General features: G+C 39.7%; 1 protein-coding gene across 2 annotated transcripts in view; it reads right to left on the bottom strand.

The window, feature by feature from the left end:
- Positions 1–23,815, bottom strand: part of ncmap (non-compact myelin associated protein) — a 72,824-nt gene extending 49,009 nt beyond the window's left edge. Inside the window, exon 1 of one of the 2 annotated variants that reach the window (XM_048558189.2) lies at positions 23,441–23,815. In XM_048558189.2, the coding sequence (XP_048414146.1) occupies positions 23,441–23,453 (13 nt within the window). In that variant the 5' untranslated portion in view covers positions 23,454–23,815. Of the gene's footprint in view, positions 1–16,420; positions 16,489–23,440 lie in introns of those variants that run through there. The other variant, XM_048558190.2, reaches the window with a different exon arrangement.
- Between the last annotated feature and the right edge of the window lie 239 nt (positions 23,816–24,054).

Below are 24,054 nucleotides of genomic sequence, written 5' to 3'. Positions count from 1 at the left end.
TGGAAGCCTACCCATTGGTGGATGCCATCGGCATACCAGAGAGCTCAGGAGAAAGGAGACCAGTCATGAGGAAATTCCAAGCATGGAAATATCCTTCCTCAACTCAGCACTATTTGCAGTTATGGAGCATGTTTGAGGCAAATTGATAATAAGCTACAGAACAGGGTCTACAGCAAAGGGCATTAGTGATGATTTCCAGGATTTGGGTGATTTTGCAACCCTTGATTTATTTCCTGTGTGTGGTTTAAATCCTGCAGACTTCTGATCACTTGAAATGTAAGGTGCATTCACGTGTTTGCAATAAGGCCTTATTCAATGAGGTTGTTGGTACTGTTGTCAATGTAACCATTATACTTCAAACTGCTCACCTCACATGTAAATAATAAAAATTTAAAAGAGACTATCGAGGAGATTTAGACGATTCAAATGAGTTTAATGAAAATAGATTGACAGTGATAGCAAGAAAAATTGTTTTGATTTAAATATACAGCAAGTATGGAAAGAGGCCTGACCTGTAACAGATAGGAAACTACTTGATACTGTTGATGAAAGGCTTTGTTTCCAAAATAAGAGGATAGGGGCTTTTCAAAAATCAGGATGGCTTGAGCCTCAGGGTAGAGTTAATCACTGTTTCCATTCAAATGTGGAACTGCACTGAGTGTCCAACAAACCTGGCATCATGCACCTAATCCACTGACTTCCTGAATGATTGACTGCAACATTCTGACCCTCACTAATCAATCGTTGCACATTAATCACAGGGAATCACAGATTACACCATTACTACCCTTTGATAATTGATCACACCATTAAATCATATTATTAAATATATTACTAAATATCATTAAATATATTACTCATACTCACTCATGCCATTTTGCACCTCTAAACATGCTGCCCATTTATTTTGCATATTTCTGAAGCTTTGTTGATTTTATAATTTTTAATATCAAAGTTTTATTGAAGATATTTATAGAGCATGGAAGAAGTAAGATAGAAAAGCTCAAAAGAAGAACTGTTATCATGATTGATTAAACACTGAAAGGCATGAAGGGAACAGAGTGACAGATCAAACTTTTTATCCTTGTTTAATGCTTGATAGATTGTCACAACTTATCAGTGAGAACTGTTTGAGTAGGAGGTCAGCTATTATAATTTTGTCACAGCTCCATGGTGGCCACTATTCCCTCCGTGTTTGCAATCCCAAAACCTCAGCTTGCAACCCCACACAGGGTACTGACCTCCACTTTGGGAGATTCTGCACAGTAGATCATGAAGAGCTGTTGCAATTTATCTACAACAGGAGAACCAGAGGGCATGGCATGTACTTAAAAGGGGAAAATTTAAAACTAACCAGCAGAATCACTGTGAAAGATGGAGAAGGGTTAAGATCTTTAATCCACCTGTTCCATGCATATCCATTATCATTTTGTCAGCAAATATTGAGATACTAAATTTCAATTTTTAATGGCTTATTTGTAGTTTCTTCCTTCATTAATTTAGCTAAGGCATTAACCTATTTATATGAAATAGAATGACATCTCCAACAATGCAGTAGAGAGAGGAATTGCAGACGCATATGCTGTGAATTCATATTTTCATATGCCAAGACTAATTTCAGGGCCAATTAATTTAAAGAAAGTATGCACATAAATTTATATGGCAACTCAGGATGTCCCAGAATGTTTCGCTCACTGATGAACAGCAGTGACAAAATGAGCATCTTTAATTTATAATGCACGGAACTATGCAAGGATAGTAGTGTATAAATAAACAATGGGAAATATCCAGACTAGAAGAGCGCTCAGTTAGCTCAATGGTAGTTTGCTACATTGGACCCATATTTTGAAATGAAGTAAGGTCAATCTTTATTCCCCCTGTTAATGATCATACAGTAATTGCTGCTAAATAGTAACAAATTCTGGATCGAGACTTTACCTCATTCAAAATCTTGCCACTCACTCAGAGTTAGAATTGAGCTGTATATGTGTGGACAATATGAGAGGGCAAGATTGGGATCAGTGGATAGTACAATATGTTTAAATGATGAGAGTTGAGGGTTAAAGAGATGCAACATATGAGTGTCCTTCTTTGAGAAACTGCCAAGGGGTTTTTATTTAAACATCTGAGCAGGCAAGTGGGTTGAAGGAGATCCCTGACAGCATAGTATTGTTCTGGAGTGTCAGGCTTAACTTTTATACTCAAATACTGGAGGGGGGCTTGGCCCCCACCCTTGTGATTCAGAGAAGAGACTGGTGTTTCTTTAATATTTCACAACACCTTTTATTGCTGGATTAGTCTTGTCTGCAAACTGAAAATTACTTGGCTTTCTCATTCGCTCTCTTTTTCTTGCCATTACTTTGGTCTGAGCCTGACATTGTGTCCTTTCTTGTTCAGCATTTGGGACTTACTCTTTTAATTTTGTTTACTTTGTTACTTCATTGTCCCTTTCAGTTTCTATTTCTTTATTCATACTCTCTCCTTCTCATGATTTAGCGGAGGGAAGTGTCTAAATGATAACAATTTACCCATTGTGCCAAAATGACAAACACAAGTTTTCTGCTAATTGTCTGGAAGAACAATTGTGCTTAGTTCCACATCCCTGCTTTTCATCTTCACAAAGACAAAGCAGTGCATAGAATGTAAGCAGCATCAAATCCTCATTATTACAGGAACTACAGTTGATGTTACAAATACGAAAATGTTTAGCAAAATGTGTACACTTAAACAAAAATTCTGGCTAATGCACATCAAGAGAATAGAATGGTGCAACACTATCTTACTGCATTTATCTCATAGTCTACACATGCCAGTGATGCTGTGATGGCAGTTTGAATAAAATTAAAGTTAACAATGTTTAAGAAACATTACCATCTGTGTTTTGAGCATCAAAAAAAATGTGACAGGTTGGAGTTTTATTTCAATACAGTGAAATGTAATGGAAACATAAGAACAACAAATTAGGCTAGCCTTTCTTTAAGAATGGGAAATTAAGTCTTTTTCCTTCTATGTCTGACTGGAGGCCTGTGATCACTGGTGTGCCACAAGGATTGGTGCTGGGTCCACTGATTTTTGTCATTTTTATATATAAATGATTTGGATGTGAATACAGGAGGTTTGGTTTGTAAGTTTGCAGATGATATCAAAATAGGGGGTGCAGTGGACAGTGAAGAAGATTATGTCAAAGCACAAAGGGACCTTGGCCAGATTTGCCAATGGGTCGAGGAGTGGCAGATGGAATTTAATTTAGACAAATGTGAGGTGGTGCATTTTGGTAAAGCAAAACTGGGTAGGACCTATATACATAAACAGGATGAATAACCAAGGTCTTTCTCCTGGGGTGGGAAAGTCCATAACTAGAGAGGGGAAAGATTTATAAAAGGACCTGAGGGGTAATTTTTTCACAAAGAGGGTGATGTGTGTATGGATTAAGCTGCCAGAGGAAGTGGTGGAGGCTGGTACAATTACAATATTTAAAAGGCACCTGGATGGATATATGAATAGGAAGGGTTTGGAGGGATATGGGCCAAATGCTGGCAAATAGGACACAATCAGATTGGGATATCTTTTTGGTGTGGACAAGTTGGGCTGAAGGATCTGTTTCCGTGCTGTATGATTCTATCTGGCCAGTACTAGCATTAAGAAGTGATATTATACTGGCCATTAACTCGATAATCTAGAGATGGTCTCTCAGCCCCGGTGCATCTCCATGTTAAGTTACACGAAAAGCATTTTGCACTCAATGAACCTGCTAAGGCCAATTGCGAAAGTGTAAACATAAAAACACCAGTTAAAAATAATCTCCTCTGGACAACAGATTTATTTCACAAAAATTGATCTTTAATGTAACATTTACACTATACCCATGAAATTGTGTAAATCTAGACTCAGGCTTGACCAATGTGGATTCTCACTCTACTTTGCTGACATCGACCCTCAACTTAGACAATAATTTAAGGTGTTCATTTGTTTTGTGTTGTAACCACAGGCTTAATGCTTCGCAGTTCTAATTAGCTGTCAGTTTGGAGGCATGTTGCATCACTAATCCCATTTTTATTTGATACCGATTAAGAGATGTTGAAATCTTGAAAGCACAAAACTAGTAGTTATTGCAATATTTGAAGCTTTCTTTCAAAAACAAACTTAATGATACTATCTTCATGCACAGCTACTGGTCATAATATTATATTGTTCCCTGTAAACAATGTAATGATTGGCTCTTCTCGACAACATTCAAACAAATTCTCTATTAAATTCTCCATGCAGTTGCTATGACTAACAAGGTTCAATGGAACGCAGCATGTAACTAGGTGCAGGAGCTGTTTGCATGTTAATAAAATGCTTTGATGAGAGATTGTACAGTGAAGCACTAAGATTAGGCAAGAAGTGTTACGATCTGAGATGAATTACAAGCCATGAATCTGTATCTAATTATTGTTAAAATGGAGAGAGTAATGACAAAAAAAATCAAAAAAAATAAATGGAAGTTGAAAAGAGGCCCCTTGATCCACCTAATCTATCCTTTACATAAACCATGTAAAGAATCTCCCATCTTGATCTCTATTGCAGTCATTTCATTTCCTGAGGATTTAGGAGTGTTTAAACATCCCGTCCCTCTACTACAGCAGTATAATAGATATTGCATGCTCGGCCTACGGGATATGCTGCAGCAAGTCAACAAGGCTTCTTCATCAGTAAATAGCTCTACTACTGTGAAAAGCATGTACAGCAGGTGCATAGGAATACCAGCATCTCTACATTCTCCTCCAAGGTTAGAATGTATTGAATTCAATGCTCTTCCCAAAACTAGTTTTGAGGCAGATTTGGTCAGATAGCAGGGTGGCTTTTGGGGATTCTATCTCTGCTTCAATCACGTCTGAGATGGGGAGGCTCACAGACTATCTTTCCACCCCACTGCCAACTGAGGCCTTTAAGTAGGAGAGCAATGCCTACCAACTGACCTCACCCTGCTACTGCACCACAGGATCTCTTGACAGTGAAAGCAGACTTTATGAAACAAAGTTACAAAGTACCAGGAACAGATGACCATCTTGTCTTGAAGGGAATCAGAAAACCACAACCCTGTCAGATCTATTTGTGGACTACTTTTGGTTATCCCTCATTCAAAGCCAGTGATTGACCAAGGCAAGGGCATTGGGATAGGTACCCTACTGAGAGTTACGCTCTTGTTATTGCTGTTGACACGGTCTACCCCGTAACCATCCCCCACCCCCACCCCCCATTCTGACCTCACTCACCTGCGGCCTGTTTCTTGGGCCTCTCCCTGGATGCATTACTGTTAGCTAATCCTCCCCCCATCCCTCCCCACAGACACTGCCTGTAATGATCAGCTGCCATCCTTCAAATGGCCAGCAGATTGGGGTGGGGCGAGGGATAGATGGTAAGGTCACAAGAGGGGTCTTCCACTCTGCAGGAAGGCCCACCATTAGTCATTTCCATTGTCTCTTAAGCACTTAATCCCCATCACCTCAGTTAAATACCCACCCAAGTCACACATGTTCCCAACTTTATATATCACATTCCTCAGTTGGTTAAACACGGCACTTCCCTAACCAACTTGAGCAGTATCTTCATCACAGTGATGTCAGTCATTAAAATTAATGCAAAACCAATTGATGCAATATTTCAGATGAGAGTTTATTCATGGACGGCTGGATGCTTATTTGAGATACTATCAAACATTCTGGAGATGGAGCTAAGTGTTTGATTAAAATTTGTTATTGAGTTTCCAATTCCAGTAACTGCACAAACAATTGTTCTTATCTAGTTTTGGCAAAGAACAACCTTTCATTGTTTTAATCCATGATTACTGTTCCAAAATCAAAAAGTTATATTCATCTGCACTAAAAATCCGATTTATATGCATTAACCCTTAACCTATTTAGACACAATCTGTTTCATTTTGTTGTAGTACTCTAGTTACATTGGTAATGTATTTGCTCATGGTACAGTCTATGAGTCTGTCTTTTCTATTGTTTCCATTCTCAAGGGTCAAGCTTCCATTGAATTGGCTCACTCTTATGTACTACAGCAGTTTGCCATTGCCATTCTGCAAAGTGGCTGACCAGAAAACACTCACACTCTCAAGGTCAACCATCAGACATATTGGGAAGATTTACTGTCTGACAATCCACCGACTTGGCACCATGAAAAATGCACCCTGCCTGTCCATTATTCTTGACATAGGACTTGAATCCAGCACTTCTGCTCCAGAGGTAGGCAACTGCAGCACATGACCTCATACCAGTGAAAAGAAACTTTTTAAGAAATGGCGAAGATCATACACTGACCACAGTTCAGAGAAGAAGCACTTTGTGATGAAAGCCAAGTCATGGTCTTCCATTTTTGTGAGGATCCCTTTGTTAGAAACAACACTGAATTGCAAGACAAGCACAAAAATTAAATTAATCCATGTACACTAAAAGCCAAGTTAAATTCATTGCCATTGCCAATTGATTACCTGCTGCACCATGAACTTTTATTTTCCACAATAACCTCTGATGTTATCACCTTATCAAATGCCTTCTGGAATTTTAAATACAAACATCAACCCCCTTATCCACAGCACAAATCACTTCTTCAAAGTACTCTAGTAAATTAGTTAAACATGATTTCCCTTTAACAAAGTAATGTTGGCTCTCCCAATTACATTGAACCTATCCAAGTGCACTGTTATTAAATCTTTAGTAATAGCTTCTGACATTTTCCTGTTGACAGATGTTAAGCTAACTAGCCTATAGTTTCCTGCTTTCTGCTTCCCTCCATTTTTGAACATGTTTGCATGCAGTTAAGTAAACGAAGAAACAATGCATCTGGAAGGTATGGAGAGTGTGGGACACAAACAAAAAAACAGCGAAAGACCGGAAATGGAAATAACTACAGCATTACTAAAAGGAAAAACAATGAATGGAGGCATGCTGAGATACCAAAAGTTTGTGGTCGTGGCAGAGTGAAAGTAAACGAAAAATCATGGAGTAACAAGAGCAAAAACACACAAGAACCAGAAAAAAAGGCACAGTTTGGATTTTGTGTTGTTTATGGACAATGCATTTAATGCATTTTGGTTTCATAAATGTGGATTTTAGTCTTGCTTCTCCTAATAGTATGAGTTGTGTGCACAATGGATCTAGCCTGCAGCCAAAATTTTTTGGCATAATAAGGTTTAAAAACTACTGTAATGATTTATTTTTAAAGCAAGTAAGACAATCAGAAAGAGAAAGGAATTTTCTGGGTTTTTTTCTGATCTTATAGTGAGTTTGATGATTTACAACCAGCTGTAGAGAAACAAAGAAACCACTAATGCCCTGTGTTTAATGGCATGCTAAAAAGAGATTAACTGATCATTTATCTCATGACTGTGGAACTTTGTATATTGCCTTTTGTGCTTGCTGACAGTGCACTTACACTTTATTAAAGTAATTATTTGGCATTCTAGAGGACTTGAACATTGGTTAATGTTATAAGTACTGCTTAGTTGAAGGATCTTCAAAAGGAATTACCACTAACCGACCTTGGAACTGATCAACAACATCTAGGTCATGTGACATAAGAGGCTGCAACTTTACTTTATCAGAGAGAATAATAAATAAGGTGCCACTTGGTTATTAATCTCCTATCCTTAATCCAACAGCAACCTCATCTGATTTACACTGAGTATTACACCAGATGATTATTGGTCTTATGCAAAGTGACCATTACTATTTGCATGATGGTAATTTGACTTCTGTTCTTGAGAAATAAGGGCTGAACATGGCCCCTGTATTTTGAGCAAGGCAGTGACGTTTGACAAAGCCTGTCAGGGCTTCCAACATTCTGGCCAATGTGGGAAAGTTGGAAGTATGTAACCTGTTGAAAAGGATACTGTCATTTTGGTGTATGGTAACCCCAAAGATCCATGCAAATTGCTAAAGACACACTCGAACTGGTTTATTCAAATTCACATTTTCACTTCATTGGGAAATTCAACAACGGTGCCAATGAATGAATATTGCTTTCAGTATCTGATCAACATCTTGAGTCATATCTATCAAGCAATGATTTTCAAATAAACATGCACTACTTGTTTACAAAGAGCCATCAGAATGTTGGTAGGCAGCTTCACAGTTGCTGCAAGACTGGTCTCTGTGCCCAGCTACCACTGAAAGAACTGTTAAGTGCCTGTCAGTGATGTTGAGATTTTCCACAGCCAGTGGACATAGCAGGGTTTGGAGTATGTATGGACGGACTACATTGCATTTTAATCTAATTCCATACACAATATTGTTTCAGCATCTTTAAAAGGGAACCATTTAGTAAACTAAATTCTGACTGATTGTATCAACCATAGAATTATTCAAAAAAGGAGAAAGTTTGCTTTTATTTGCCTTAACATTTTCCAGATTGCTCCAAATGCCATGCAATTACTATTACTTTTCTAAGTACAATTTTTTTTTGCTTTGTGATTTAATATGATGCAACTGCTATTTAGATGTAGGCGTGAGAACCTTTTACCATGTGCCAGTCAAGTTACATTGCTAATATCGGACTATAATGGAATTAAACAATGTTCAATAGAGCACTCTGCTCCTTGGAATTGTGCAGTTGTTGTCCATTCAAGTAAAACTGCATTTTTTTGGCTTTTCCTGCCAAAACGAATAACTTCAAATTAATGGATAGGTTAGCTTACCAAGGAACATCCAGTTGACACAGACTCTCTTTGAAACACTCTATTTCTAATTTAAACAGGTAACTGAATGAATGCAAGCCAGAGTATTCTTTACCATTTTGTGGAACTACATTAATTTTAAAACTAAGTCAATAATCAAATATCAGTACATATGGAATTGATTTCCACAGCTCATCATATCTAGTCAGTCATAAAATATCAGCGAAGCTAACTAGCAAATCAAGTACATGCACACTGCATAAGGTAATAACTTTGATTCTCAACTAGATTTAAATACATCAGAAATGTAACCAGTGACTTGGAAGTCACATCCCACCATCGAATGTGGCACTTACACTTTCACAGAGACAGGAATAGGTCCCGTTAGGATTTGCAAATCGTGTGGTTATTATTGATATTAGGTAAATTAACTCAATGGGTGGGTGTGAAGGAAGTAGTAGAAAGCATGGGTTGGCATAAGCTGGCACTAAATTGACATAATTCTCCTGTTTCTGCACGACACACCGTGAAGCAAAAATCCTTAGCAAACATAACATATTTCATTCAAGTGAAGCAAGTTTTTCATGTTTCAAAAAAAAGGCTTAACTGCCATGTTTAATTATTGGCCAAAGTTGTGTCAAAGGTGTATATGATGTCCTAGAAGGACAGGAACCTATGTAAAGGTTCAGGGTAGAATTGTTGCTCAAGGGTTAGTTCAATCGTTAGAAATGACCTTGGTTCAGGAGGTTATGACACAGAATCAGTTTTGCTAGACATGAGGAATTGGTATGGGAAGGAAGTTATTAATGGAAATGGTTTATAGACCTAACAGTAACCACAATGTGGGACAAAGCATATAACAAATAACACTGAGTGCTGGAGATAAAAAGATGACAATAATCATAGATAACAAAGTGTGGAGCTGGATAAACACAGCAGGCCAAGCAGCATCTTAGGAGCACAAAAGATGACGTTTCAGGCCTGGAACCTTCCAAAACATCAGCTTTTGTGCTCCTAAGATGCTGCTTGGCCTGCTGTGTTCATCCAGCTCCACACTTTGTTATCTCGGATTCTCCAGCATCTGCAGTTCCCAGTATCTCTGATATAATAATCATAGGTGACTTCAATATATGTAAATTGATAAAATCAGTCTGGCAGTAGTACCTGGATAAGAGGTTCATAGTATATCTTTGAGATGATTTTTACAGTAGTACTTTCAGTTATGAATTACTGAGATGAGGGGAGCAAAGGTATGGCTGTCAAAGTTGATAGAAAAGTATGTAGTTAAGATGTTTTAAAGACGGTCATAAATGGATATAAATGGGTTGAGTGAGTGGACAAAATTCTAGCAGGAAAATTATAATGCGAGATAATTTGAAGTTATTCATTTTGGCAGGAAAAGCCAAAAAAATGCAGTTTTACTTGAATGGACAACAACTGCACAATTCCAAGGAGCAGAGTGCTCTATTGCACCAATCCCAAAATGTTAGTGTGCAGGTACTGTACACAATCCTGAAAATTAAGGCATGCTATCCTTTACTACAAGATGAATTGAATGTAAAAGCAAGAGATTACATTTCAATTATACATGACATTGTTGAGATCACATCTCAATGCTGTGTGAAGTTTTGATTTCCTTATTTAAGGAAGGGGCTCTGCCTCCTCATCCCATGCCACACTTCTGAAGTGGTCCTTCCTGGACTATGGCTTCTTACCTCCCCATTAAAAGAAAGATGTAAATGTATTGGAAAGGTTCAGAGGAAGTTTATCCTGAATTCGCAGGTTGACTTAGGGGAAAATTTGGACCGATTGGGCTTGTTCTTACTTGAGTGTGGACAACTGACTGTGATTTGATTGAAATATTTAAGATCCTGAATGGTCTTCACAAGATAAACATGGAAAGGATGCTTCTATTTCCACTATTTAAAATTAGGGGTAGCTCTTTTAGGTCAGGTATAAGGAGGTTTGTTTTCCCCTCGAACTCTGCCTCAGGTGATGATGGAGGCAGGATAACTGGGAATTGCTAAGGTGAAGGCAGATAATTTCTTGTTAGACAAGGGAATCAGGGTTATCGGGGTAAATGGGAATGTGGAATTCAGAACACAAACAGGTCAACCACGTTGAATGCCAGAGGAGGTTTGGAGGGCCACACTGAGTCATAGAGCTATCCTTCAGTCCACCTTGTCCATATCGATAGAGATCCTAAATAAATCTAGCCCCATTTGCCAACATTTGGCCCATATCCCTCTAAATTCATTTACACATCCAGACGCCTGTTAAATGTTGTAATTGTACCAGCCTCCACCACTTCGTCTGGCAGCTCATTCCACACACATACCACCCTCTGCATGAAAAAGTTGCCCCTTAGGTCCCTTTTAAATCTTTTTCCTCTAATCTTAAACCTATATCCTCTAGTTTTGGACCATCCCACTTAGAGGAAAATACCTTGTCTATTTACAGCATCCATGCCCCTCATGATTTTATAACCTTCTATAAAGTCCCCTTCAGCCTCCAACATTGCAGGGAAAACAGCCCCAGTCTATTCAGCCTCTCCCTGTAGCTCAAACCCTCCTACCCTGGCAACATCCTTTGTAAATCTTTTCTGAACTCTTTCAAGTTTAACACATCTTTCCAATGGTAGGGAGACTAGAACTGCATGCAGTATTTCAAAAGTGGCCTAACCAACATCCTCAAAGCTGCAGTGTGACCTCCCAACTCCAATCCTCAAAGCACTGATCAATAAAGGCAAGCATACCAAGCCTTCAATATCCTGTTTACCTGGGACTCTACTTTCAAGGCACTAAGAACCTGCACTCCAAGGTCTCTTTGTCCTGCAACATTTCCCAGGGCCTTACCATTAAGTATATAAGTCCTGCCCTGGTTTGCCTTTTCAAAATGCAGCACCTCACATTTGTCTAAATTAAACTCCATCTGCCACTGCTTGGTTCATTGACCCGTCTGAGCATGATCCCCTACACCTCCAATGTTGGTGTCATCTGCAAACTTACTAACTACACCTCCTATGTTCACATCCAAGTCATTTATATAAATGATGAAAAGCAGTGGACCTAGCACCAATCATTGTGACATCCTGCTGGTCACAGGCCTCCAGTATGAAAAGAAACCCTCCACCACCACCCTCTGTCTTCTATGGTTGAATACGGCCTACTTCAACTGCCAATTTGTTTATTTATATACTTATGATATAAAAAGTCATTCAACATATCCTGACATTCTTAATGTTCCCAGTGGTGTTAGATTATGGGCTGTTGCACTTCAACAGCATTGGCCACTTTCACAGTAGTGCTGAGGCTTTACAAGTTATAAAGCCCATTACGTTATCATCAAAAACACACTTCGCCATTGTGACACATTGCTTAGGTGTAATTCTGATGGAGGAACAGCTGCTGTAACATCACTCAACTACTTGTGAATTCACCACTTTAATTTATGTCAATAAGTATTACCATCAAATCACTGGCACAGATTTTGTTCTTTGTGATAAAGAAATTACTTTTCCAATTCACCTCACCACCCATAAGTCAGGAATTAATGTGGTGACAGGAGTTTTGCCCACTGATCAGCAAATTGGTGGGAGATCCACATTACTTTTCTCTAGCAGGTACAAGTCAAGTTACTATCGTCTTACCAGACTATATGGCTGCTCTCCCATTAGAGAGAGATAAATGGTAGTGATTTAACCTGAGGGTCACCACATCTCAGGCAAGGGGCCAAGTTGAGAAGGCTAGCTCTTCACGGTAATGTCGACCACTGATGTGATTTGAACCCTTGTAGTTGGTATCACACTGATTTGTAATTCAACCATATAGCCAACTGAGCTAAACCGACCCTCTCTGGGAGGGACAGCACTATGAAACTCCAATCAGCCACTTAACTCCTGACTGGTTTCATCAAGTGCAAATTGAATGCAAATCCCATCCCTAGAACTTTCTAATCAGAAGCTGACAGCTCTGCTGAATTGGCAGCACAAGAGAGAGAAGTGGGCTCTGCCATTACTACGATGTGGCCCTCACCAGGACTTGCCAATGGGTCACTGAAGAGATGTAGAAGTGGGTTGGATAGTCAGAAATAAGGTAAGTGGGTGGTTTCTTGCAGGTACCCTGCTTCCCAGTGCTGTATATCAGCAGCAGCAGCAGCAGCAGCAGGCAGAAGCACTTTAGCAGAGCCTTAATTAAATAATCTGGACTGAGAAAGCATCTTTTGTGCCATTATTTTCCTAAAATAAGCCTCAAAAAGCTGAGAGACAAGACCAACTGCCAACAAGGGGACCAACAGAGATTGCAGGCTAGCCAGAAACACTAGAGCTTTAGGTGTGAAGTGGCCTTGAAATGAGAAGGTTCTAGCAAAATATAAATCATTTTATTTCTGGAACATTGATTGCAAGGGGCTCCACGTAAAAGGAAATTAATGCAGAACGCAAAAGACAGATTACCTGGATGGATGCAATCATGGTTTAAACAAAAACTATTGAATATTATTGAGTATTGCATCTTAAAAGAAGCTTCCAACAATATAGATTGTCAATATAATAAGATAACTCCATTCCGTGGAAAGAAGGTATAAAAGATTAAACACAGGGACCTGTGCTGGAGGTTAAAAGGAGAGCTCAGGAAGGGATTGCAAAGAAAGGAGTACACAATCACAGCAGACAGTCCCCTCAGATGCCTGTATGACCAGAGTCAATAATGGGCAGCACGGTGGCTCAGTGGTCAGCATTGCAGCCTCACAGCACCAGGGACCCGGGTTTGATTCCACCCTCGGGCAACTGTCTTTGTGGAATTTGTACATTTTCCCTGTGTCTGTGTGGGTTTCCTCTGGGTGTTCCAGTTTCCTCACATAGTCCAAAGGTGTGCAGATTAGGTGGATTGGCTGTGGTAAATTGCCTGTAGTGTTCAGGGATGTGTAGATTAGGTGGGTTATAGGGGGATCAGTCTGGTTGGGATATTTCAGTGGTTGGTGTGGGCTTGTTGGGCCAAAGGGCCTGTTTCCACACTGTAGGGGTTCTATATTCTATTCTATAATAAAATAACTGAGCAAGATATTAATAGAAGGTGTTTACTTGTTGTTAGGAAAGTAAAATGTTTGAGGATTCTAGTGCTCGATGTCAGTGAAGAGTTGACTCGCTTGGTGTTAAGTACATTTCTTTTTTTCTCTCAGCTCATTAAATTTGGTAACAACTTTGTATAACCATGTCGAATATGTTAAAGTTGTAACTGTGGGTATAAATAAACTCCATTAAGCCTAATAACCATCTAAATACGTCAATTTGTTCTTTGCAGTTTGCACATGAACCAAACAAGTACTGGGAGTTTTACAAAAGACAGGAGTTCCTACACTAAAACAACCTTTGGGGTCGGATGGCTGTTTGCAGAGCCTTCCTGGACCCAATTTGATCACAGCCAGATGGGAGGATGACTGCATGTCCATAACAGCTTCCCCTCAGAACACAGGGCCATCCCCACCTTTAAGTTGGGGAAATCAAATGCTGTCCATTGGATTGCATTGAGGACGTTGAGAGGTAACATTATAGAAGCTTAAAAAGTCATGAGGGGCATGGAAAAGGTGATTAGCAGAAGTCTTTTTCCATGGGGTGGAAGGAGTTCAAAACTGCAAGCCATATTTTTAAGTTGAAGGGGCAAAGGCTTAAAAAAGGACCTGAGGGGCAACATTTTCATGCACGGAGTGTAGTTAGTATGTGGAATGAACTGTCAAAGGATGTGGTAGAGGCAGGTGCAATTACAACACTTAACAGACATTTGGATCAGTACATGAATATGAGAAGTATAGAGGGATATGGGTCAAACACAAGCAAGTGGGTCTAGGTTTAGTTCTGGAAGCTTAGTTGGCATGGAACAGTTTAACCGAAGGGTCTGTCTCCATGCCGTATGACTTTATACAGCATTTTCAGCACACACTTCCAGTCAGGCAGTACAACATGCTCCACAAAGGGGCCGACAGTACTTGTGTAAAGAATAAGCAACAAAATAAGTTCCTACTGAATCACAAGTCTAAACCAGGGAGTAAAAAAAGAAAACAACAAATGTAAGATAATTTCATGTACAGGAAGTGAAATGAAGATGGGGAAATACAGATAGGATTGGTGAAGAGATATATAAGAGTCATAGAAATAAAAAATCTAAAAACCAAAGCTCTCCCTAAAATCTATGACAGCAATTTTCTTCCGTAGATATGACACTTTAACCCTCCCAGCCCACAGACCCCAAGTTTTTCACTCCTAGAGAGGCTGTTCAGTGCCTAGAAGTAAGTGTACTAGAGCTAAATATCCAGTCATTTTAGTGTAGAACTGTTGGGCAAAGACCACAAGTCCATGTGATTGTCTTGATTTCAGTGTCGAGTCTATTAGCCAGAACCATAACAGTGACTCAATGGAACAGAATAGTTTCCCGAACGGCAACTTTAAGACTTCAATTTTGAACTGTGCATGTGCAGACATCAGAAGTTGCTGTCAAACATATCGTTTAATAACAATGAGGACATACAACCTCACCAGCTATTGCAGCAAAATCCCCAAATTTATGATCCTTGCTACATTTGGATAGCAGAAAGTAATAACATTTCTACCAATAGAAATTCCTTTGAGAGGCACCAAGATCTATTTGATTTTCCCAGCTCTGACCCTACGCCATTGAATTGCTAAGTTTTACACTTAAATACCTTGTCAATATGTTAAAACATAGACAAGTTCAAGGTTTATATGTATGCATGTAATATCGCCCCACAAGGCAGAGTTAGACTAAAAACAATTATTATAGTGTTAAAGTTGTTCTGCATAAGTTTCTTGTCAATTTTTGTAAAGGATTTTAGCTTTAACTTCTGGCTTTTTGTTTTGTTCAGTCCCCATCTGCTAGTTCTAAATCTGAGTTCCTCGAATTGTAACACTCCCATTGTAATTGATACTTCATAGCTTGCTAATGGAGAATAATAGATGTGCCTTCTGTCCATACAGTAGCTCATCTGTTACCTTAGTGAACTAATAACCCAGAAAATCAGGCTAATTACCTGGAGGGATAATGGGAACTACAGATGCTGGAGAATCCAAGATAACAAAGTGTGGAGCTGGATGAACACAGCAGGCCAGGCAGCATCTCAGGAGCACATGTGCACTTTGTTATCTCTAATTACCTGGAGGTTAGAGTTCTATCTCCACTCTAGGGATTTGGGCACTACTAAATAAAGCTGGAATAAAACAGCTAGTAACAGTGACAGTGGAACTATCACATTGTTGTAAAAATCCAACTGGCTCACAAGTAGTCTTTATCAAAGGAAGAGCATCTTTGTGTCTCCAGACTCTCAGCAGTGTGGTCTCAGCAGCGTACTATAACTGCTGGTTAACCTGGCCTAGTAAGTCATTAAAACTCCCAAGAAAATGCATAATTCCTTTGTACTGCTGTGTTTTAAAAAGGTGGCTCCCCCAAATTCTCAAATTAAATTAGGAATGGGCAATAAACGTTGGCCTTGTCAGTGATGCCTACATCTGTGAATGAATAAACATAGATATTTCTAAAAAGTGTCATCAGATCAAGCACTTGTGTTCTTCCAAAAAAAACTTCAAGTAATACTTTAGAATTAAAATATTTGATATTTTAAAAAATTGGTTTCTTTCTGTTTGTCGTCAAAAGCCAACACTAATGTCAACTTTTATCCATATTTCTGCCCGAAAATCAGGACACATTGGATAATGATCAGGTAAAGATAAAGTCGCCATATTCTTACCAAACTATAAGGCTGCTGGCACAATAGAGATGACCAGTGGTAGTTTAAATAGAGGGTCACCATGCCTGCGGGAAGGAGAGAGGTTGAGAAAGAGAGTCCTTCATAGTAACAACAACTAATGGAGGAATTGCACCCTCACTGTTGGCATCACATTGCACTGTAAACCTGCCAACCAGCCAACGAAACTAACCAATCACCCAAGGAAACTGAGTGATTCTTTCTCCCTAACTCAGACAGGACATGGGTCACGGGATCAATTAATACATCACTGCCACTGCCCTAGCTTACATTATCTAACTTAGCTCAGAGCCAGAGAAATTGTCAGAACGTTATGTAAATAAAATCATCTGTTGGGCAAAGGATCACAAGTTACTCAGTGCACACCGAAACCTGCTGTAGTAAAAATCAACACTTATGGTCCAGAAGGGGTGAAAATTTACAGAGGAAGTTGGTGAGTAAAATATTTGAATGAAATAAGGAAGCTTTCTGAAAATTGGGCTACGTTTCCTTTTAAAATCATAACATTGGTGAATCATACAACTCAGATCTTCACAGACCAGGAATAATCACTCAGTCTGCCAGGCAGCATGGTTAACACTGCTGCCTCACAGCGCCAGGGACCTGGGCTCGATTTCACCCTCAGGTGACTGGCTGCATGGAGTTTGCTCGTTTTTCCCATGTCTGAGTGGGTTTCCTGCCACAATCCATAGTTGTGCAGGTTGGTGGACTGGCCATGTTAAATTGCCCATAGTGTTCAGGGATATGCATGGGAGGTGGATTAGCCATGGGAAATGCTGGGATAGGGTGGAGAGGTGGTAAGTCCAGGTGCGATGATCTTCAAAGGGCTGGTGTGGGCTTGATGGGCCAAAAGCCGTGCTCCCAAACTGTAGGGATCCTAAGATTCTAATCTGCCTCTATTTACCAAATAGTATGTCATTTATACTGTCCCAGACCCTATGCTGAATTTTGTGTGACATTTTTAACAAGCTTTTCATATTCAAAAGGACAATGACTAAACACACTTCAATTTGAATTTTAAAGTTAAAAAGCAGATGGAGTAATGGCATTAATTAATGTGGCAGCTAATTTTCTTTCAGGTTTTCTGTCAAAATAATTTAATCACTGCCATTGCAGGTTTCCAATAAATGTCAGCTGGCATCTTCTGCCATTGTATGGAGTTTCTGTGTGCAGTATCACCTGCCTGTTCACTTTAAATAATGCATAACTGCTGAGTACGTGGTATAGCATTCGCTACCATTTTGTAAGAATTCTTCTGTATGCTAGCAATGCTGCTAACATTTTCACATACTTTATAAGTTTGTTTTTTCTATACATTATCATTAGACACAACCACATCCACTGAATCACTTCCTGTACATGATTACAACAGAAGATTACTGATTCAAGGTTAAGATATTCAAATGTCGATTAAGCATCCCATCCGTCTGGCACTCCTTGGTCACTTTGGAAACATTGATTGCTACATATTTATATCTTGCTTAAGGGCCCCATGTTATCTTGCCAGCTGTCAAGAATTAACACCAACAGCTTGAAACACTGGGGACAGCATTATGTTGGCACTTGTTTCACAGATTCAATAGCAGTGTACATTTGGATAGTCTAATCATCCAGAATGCCAAACAGCAACAGAAATACCTACTGTATGTTTCAGTATAGTACTCAACGATACATGACACAGCTCATATGAGTCAGAATGTGAAATGGATAAGCCTTTCAGCTCACAAAATGAACAACAATATAAAGACTGCTTGAAAAGAACAGGGTCAAAATGTCAAACCATAGACATTTGTAGTACAAAGGAAACCATTCAGTCCATCCTGACTGTATTGGCTCTGTGTTAGTGCAATATAAAACTAATTCCATTGCCACATATTCTTCCCAAAGCCTTGTAAATTCTCTTGTTTCAAGTGTTCAAAAGGTGTTCCATGAAATGATGTAATGGTCTTCGCCTCAATTACTCCCCGGGGCAAAACAATTCATGCTCCAAAAAACTTCTGCATAAACAGATTTTTCCTCATCCCTTTCATTTCCTTACTGACCATTTCAAGCTGATGTCATTGATTCCTAAGCAGAGAATATTGTCACTCTTATGGGGCGGCATGGTGGCTCAGTGGTTAGCACTGCTGCCTCATTGCACCAAGGATCTAAATTCGATTCTACCCTCAGGCAACCGTTTGTGTGGAGTGTGCACACTCTCCCTGTGTCTGCATGGGTTTCCTCCCGCAGGCTAGGTGGATCGGTCATGCTAAATTGCTCGTGGTGTTCAGGGATGTGTAGATATGGGGAATGGATCTGGTTGGGATGCTCTGAAGACTGGTGTTGAATTGTTGGGCCAAAGGGCCTATTTTCACACTGTAGGGATTCTAACTATTCATCAATTTGAATTCAGTGGAGTTTATAAGGAAGAGCGGAATCTGATTGAAACATACAGAATACAACTGAAAGGCCTGGGTAGACTGAATGCAGAGAAGATGTTCCCACAAGTAGGACAGACTAGGGACCAAGGGCACAACCTCAGAGTGAAGGGATGACCCCTTAGAACTAAGATAAAGAGGAATTTCTTCAGCAATGAATGGTGAATCTGTGGAACTCATTGTCTGTGAAGGCCAAGTCATTGATTGTATTTAAGATGGAGACAGATAAATAGATTTATTAGTAACAGATCAAGAGTTATGGGGAAAAAAAGCAGGAGAATCGGGTTAAGAAACAAAACAGCCATAATCAAATGGTGGAGCAGATGAGATGGGCCAAATGGCTAATTCTGCTCCAATATCTTGTGGTCTTATAATTTTAAAGAACAACTTAAAACTCAAGTTTCATGTTTGGCTTTTCTGTTGCAGGAGAAATTGTCACAATATGCTTTTTATAATAGGACACAGAAAGTAGCATGCTGCACTTTAACCATGCGCTCACCACTATCATATACAAATTAATTGTTATCTCTTTAGTTTTCTCGTCCGTGGCATAAAACTCTAGATGTAGCAATCGGAAAAAGAAATAAAAAAGTGATATGAGCAAAGCAAAAATGTCATTCAGTGAGTGGTTAAGTGCTGGAATGCACTGCCTGAGAGTGTGGTGGAGACTGGTTCAATTGAAGCATTCAAAAGGGAACTCAGTTGTTACCTGAATGGAAAATGTGTGGAGTTACAGAGGAAAATGCAGTTGTGTGGCATTAAGTGAATTGCTCATTCAAGGAGTTGGTAAGTACATGATGGGCTGAGTGACTGTACTGTAACAATTCTGCGACTGACATTGTAGCCTGTTGCACATTCAAGGAAATGTCTTTGAAATCCTAGGTCTCTCTATTCGTTCATAACATGTACTTGTAATGGATATGCACCCTCATTCCATGCTCTTGTTCTAAATAGTATCCTCACATAGCTTCATTTTAAGCTGCATTCAGAGTACTTTGTGCAGTTCTGGTTGCAATATTATAAAATAAAGACACAGGAGAGGGTCCAAGAAAGACTCACCAGATGATACCAGAACTTTAAGGTTATCCCTGTAGGTTATTCTATTTTGCCTTGGGTGAGAGTCAGAAACTATTCTGACTTGCGCAGACAAAATAAGCTAAAAACCATCAATTATAAGATGGTCATCAAGAAATCAAAAAGCAAGTTCAAAATAAACATATTTACAAAGAAGGAAGAATTTGCCGTGACAGAAAGTACAGCAGTCACCAGAGAACAGAGTAGATGTAGTTAAGGGGAACCTAAAGAAGTATGTCAGAGACAAGGAAACGGACTATGCTGTTAGAGTGAGTTCAGCAAGGATTGGGGAAAGCTCAACTGGAGAGCAAGTACTGCTGTAGACCTTTTGGTTTGAATGACCTACTTCTGCACAGTACATTCAATGTAATTGTACGCACGTCCAATACACAATCTAATAAAGTGTCTACGATTTACCAAACCCCATTGTGTCATCAGAAAATTTAGACATAGCACTCTCATAGCCCAAGGATGTTTTTGTTTTCAGAATAAAAATCATCCTGGCATTGAGTCCTCAAAGTTTGGAGAAGAACGATGTTCATTAATTCTATTCAGTGGTTCCCTGACCACCTAGGTACTCTTCAAGTACAAAAATATTTATCAAAAATTAGAACTGTTGCAACAAGACTCCTGTGAGATGTTTGTTGGAAGACTTCTGAACTTCCATAAATACTACTTTTTTGCATTCAATTTATACATCTGCCTTTATCATCACTTCTTCAAATGAAATCTATTAAACCTGGCATCACAGTGAGTCAACTGTGCTTGATAATTCTCTGCATTTCAAAATATTTACTCATTTTTATCTCAAGTTAGAGACTTGGTCTGCTGGTGACACGAGAATAACTGATATGTCCTCCTCATATGAAGGTGTTGTATGTGAGACCCTCCAGCCTTCCAACTGTTTACAGTTATAAGGGGAATTGAAAACTTGTGCTTAGTGTCTCTGTTATTTCTTCTTTAAAGATCTCAGACTGTGTGTCTTCAGTGTCTGCTGACTTATCCACCCTGCACTCTCCAATCATTACAGAAGCTACAGTTTTTCTAGTTGTTATCTCAAGCAACTGTTCAACATCCTCAACTGGTAGCCCCACATTCTGATCATCACTCCAACTTGTAAACACGGATGCCTCAGAGTTTCTCCTTTCATTCTAAGTGCTTCATTGTTTTCTTTGATGTTATTAACTACAGTTTTATTAAATGCCTTCCTTTTGAATTTGACTTTAAGAACCTAAGAACTAGAAGTAGGAGTAAATAATTTAGCCCCTTGGGCCTGTTCCGCCATTTAATATGATTGTAACCAATTTCATTTTGGCCCCTCCTGTCTGCTTGCAATTACTTTTTAATCCACTACTAATTACCTCCAACTTAAATTTAATCTGTACGCTGGAGTGCACAGCACTCTTGGGTAGTGAATTCCACAGATCCAGAGCTCTTTAAAAGAAGTAATTCCTCTTCACCTCAGTTTTAAATCTGCAACCCTTTCATCCAAAATCTTTAGTTTAAAACTCTACTCACTCACAGGATTGTTTCCTTTTGATTTGTTCTATTTTTATCTCACAGGAACATATCCACTTTATACTCTTCCATACTTCAGGTTATCCAATCCTGATCTGCCTTGTTTGCTAACTTCATAATTAATAACTTTTGTTCATGAGAATTATGTAACAATTTGAATTGCTGTCACCCAACGTATTTACTCATGTTCTAAAAAAAATTGAATAACAGTAGTGAGCTATCTAGCCCATTCATCTTACAGAGAAAATCACCAAGGGTGAAACATTAAAAATCACTTACAAACCAAAAAAAATCAAGACTAATCAATACTTTGAGGCGGAAATAGTAGGAACTGCAGATGCTGGAGAATCTGAGATAACAAGGTGTAGAGCTGGATGAACACAAGCAGCATCAGAGGAGCAGGAAGGCTGATGTTTTGGGCCTAGACCCTTCTTCAGAAAATGGCATTTTCTGAGCATCTACATTTTCTGAAGAAGGGTTTAGGCCCGAAACATTAACCTTCCTGCTCCTCTGATGCTGCTTGGCCGGCTGTGTTCATCCAGCTCTACGACTTGTAATCTCTTAATACATTGAGGCGTACCATTTAATGTATGAAAAGTCATCATTGATGTAAGTAATAGGCTGAAAAGAGAATATTGCATGGAATTCACGTTAATACAGTTCGTCAGACTCCTGAGTAACATACCACCTCATTCTCAGGGATGAACTATATCAGATACAATCCCACAGTGTCATTCCTGGAAATTCCAGTATCAGTTAACACCAGAATGCTGAAGGCACTCAGCTCTAGCTCACCGACATGACAATTGACTTTTTCACTACAGCATAGTGATCACACAACCAGTACTGGACCAACAGGACTTTTCTTCCAACTAAATATTGGGAAGACTGCAGTCATTGTCTTTGGATCATTTTAAAAAAGAAACCTCCGTTCGCCAGCCACCAGCTCCAGCCCTTTTCCGGGAAGCAGACTCTCCACATATTTAGTGTTTGAAGATGAGACGTGTTTTCATCCGCATAACCACACCATCATTAAGACCACCTATATCCATTCCACAACATCACCTGACTTCATCAGCGCCCTTGCTGGTCAGTCACTGAAACCCTCATTCATACCTCCGCTCTCTCTAAACTTGACTATTCCAAAATGTTCCTGGCTTCTAACCCCACCTCCCCCAGCAAATTTCTAACCCAAACTCATGCCTTGGGAAATTGGAAAATTCTGCATTGCTGTGATTTGCACTAATTCCTGTTCGCTTGTCTGGATCCGATGCTCGCTGCCTCAGTTATAAAGCTCTTGCTTTCAAATCCTGTCTTGTCTCAGACCCTCCTTGTCTCTTCCAGCTCCACAATCCACAGAGATATCTGTGGGATCCATCAGTGTCCCCGAGTTTCAACACTCCAGCGATGGCAGCAGCGCTTACACTTTGACTGTTCCTCGCCAAACCCGTCTTCTCTTGCTTTCCCCTTTAAAGGAAGTCTTTAAAAGTAACCTCATCAACGATACTTTTGCTATCTGCCTGACAGCTCAGTATGACTTGAAGTCAACTTTTGTTTCAGAGCGTTTGGGCTGTATCATGAAGTTAAAGGTGCTATATAAATGGAGGTTATTGTTGTGAGACTTGACACACAAATAACATACAAGTCAGTGGCTGCTCGATAAGGCACAGCAAGACTGAAAAGTTCAACTTCCATCATTTAATATCACCCCGTACTGTCCCGTGAACGCAGCAAAACCTGGCATTGTTCATTGCTTTAAGAGTGATTCCCAGCATGTAGCAGTCTCAACGATGAAAATTAAACTAAAGCTGCACAAGGCAGAGATAAATTGAACCTCCCCTCTCCAGGAGAAGGTTTCTTACCAAATTGCCCTGTTTCTCTCTCTCTCTCTCTCTTTCTGTTAGAACCCCCATAATATCGCTGGCATGCAGTTTGCCGCCAGTTTTTATCGAGGAGTGAATTAATGAACCCCATGAAATCCTACTGTCTTTACCTGTCCCTGACATGGTCAACGCTGTGCCGCCACTAGGTAAGCCTGGCAACTCCGAGTAGCGTCTGCCTTTTCCCTGCTGTCAGAAGGCTGGTAGCGAGGGTGTTCGTACAGGGAGTTGGGGGACTTTCCAATGTTTAGAAGCTGCACTTCCAGCCACCTATCCACATGACGGTGTTATAATGACTCGGATCCAGCTAGACAGGTTCAGCAGCTTTTTCCGTCTCGTCAGGTAATCAGTCCGCCCTACCGGATCTCTCCAGTAACCTCTTCAGTTCCTCTCAATGTATGTGCATATACATAAAGCAGTCCTCGGCGTTTAACAAAGGGGAGAACTGAGTTTAGTTAGTGCCCTCTCCTGTTTGTCCTTCCTCGTGGCGCCCCTGTATAAAAACAAAGACTCCTTTCAACACCTCAAGACGTCCCAATTCGTTTCACAGCCAATGAACTATCTCAAATTCTCCAATTCCGCATAATAACGAGCACAACAGAAGTCTAAAAATAATCTGTTGTCGAACGTGATCCTCAATTAAAATGCAGCGACAAAGGTTAATTCCAGTTCCACAGCACAGGAATGTTAAAATGTTCAAATTTGCAGTTGTGCTGAATAGGCCATT

The sequence above is a fragment of the Stegostoma tigrinum genome, chromosome 24, assembly GCF_030684315.1.
Source record: "Stegostoma tigrinum isolate sSteTig4 chromosome 24, sSteTig4.hap1, whole genome shotgun sequence".
NCBI classification, from domain to species: Eukaryota; Metazoa; Chordata; class Chondrichthyes; order Orectolobiformes; family Stegostomatidae; genus Stegostoma; species Stegostoma tigrinum.
This window is presented reverse-complemented; position numbering and strand designations above follow the sequence as displayed.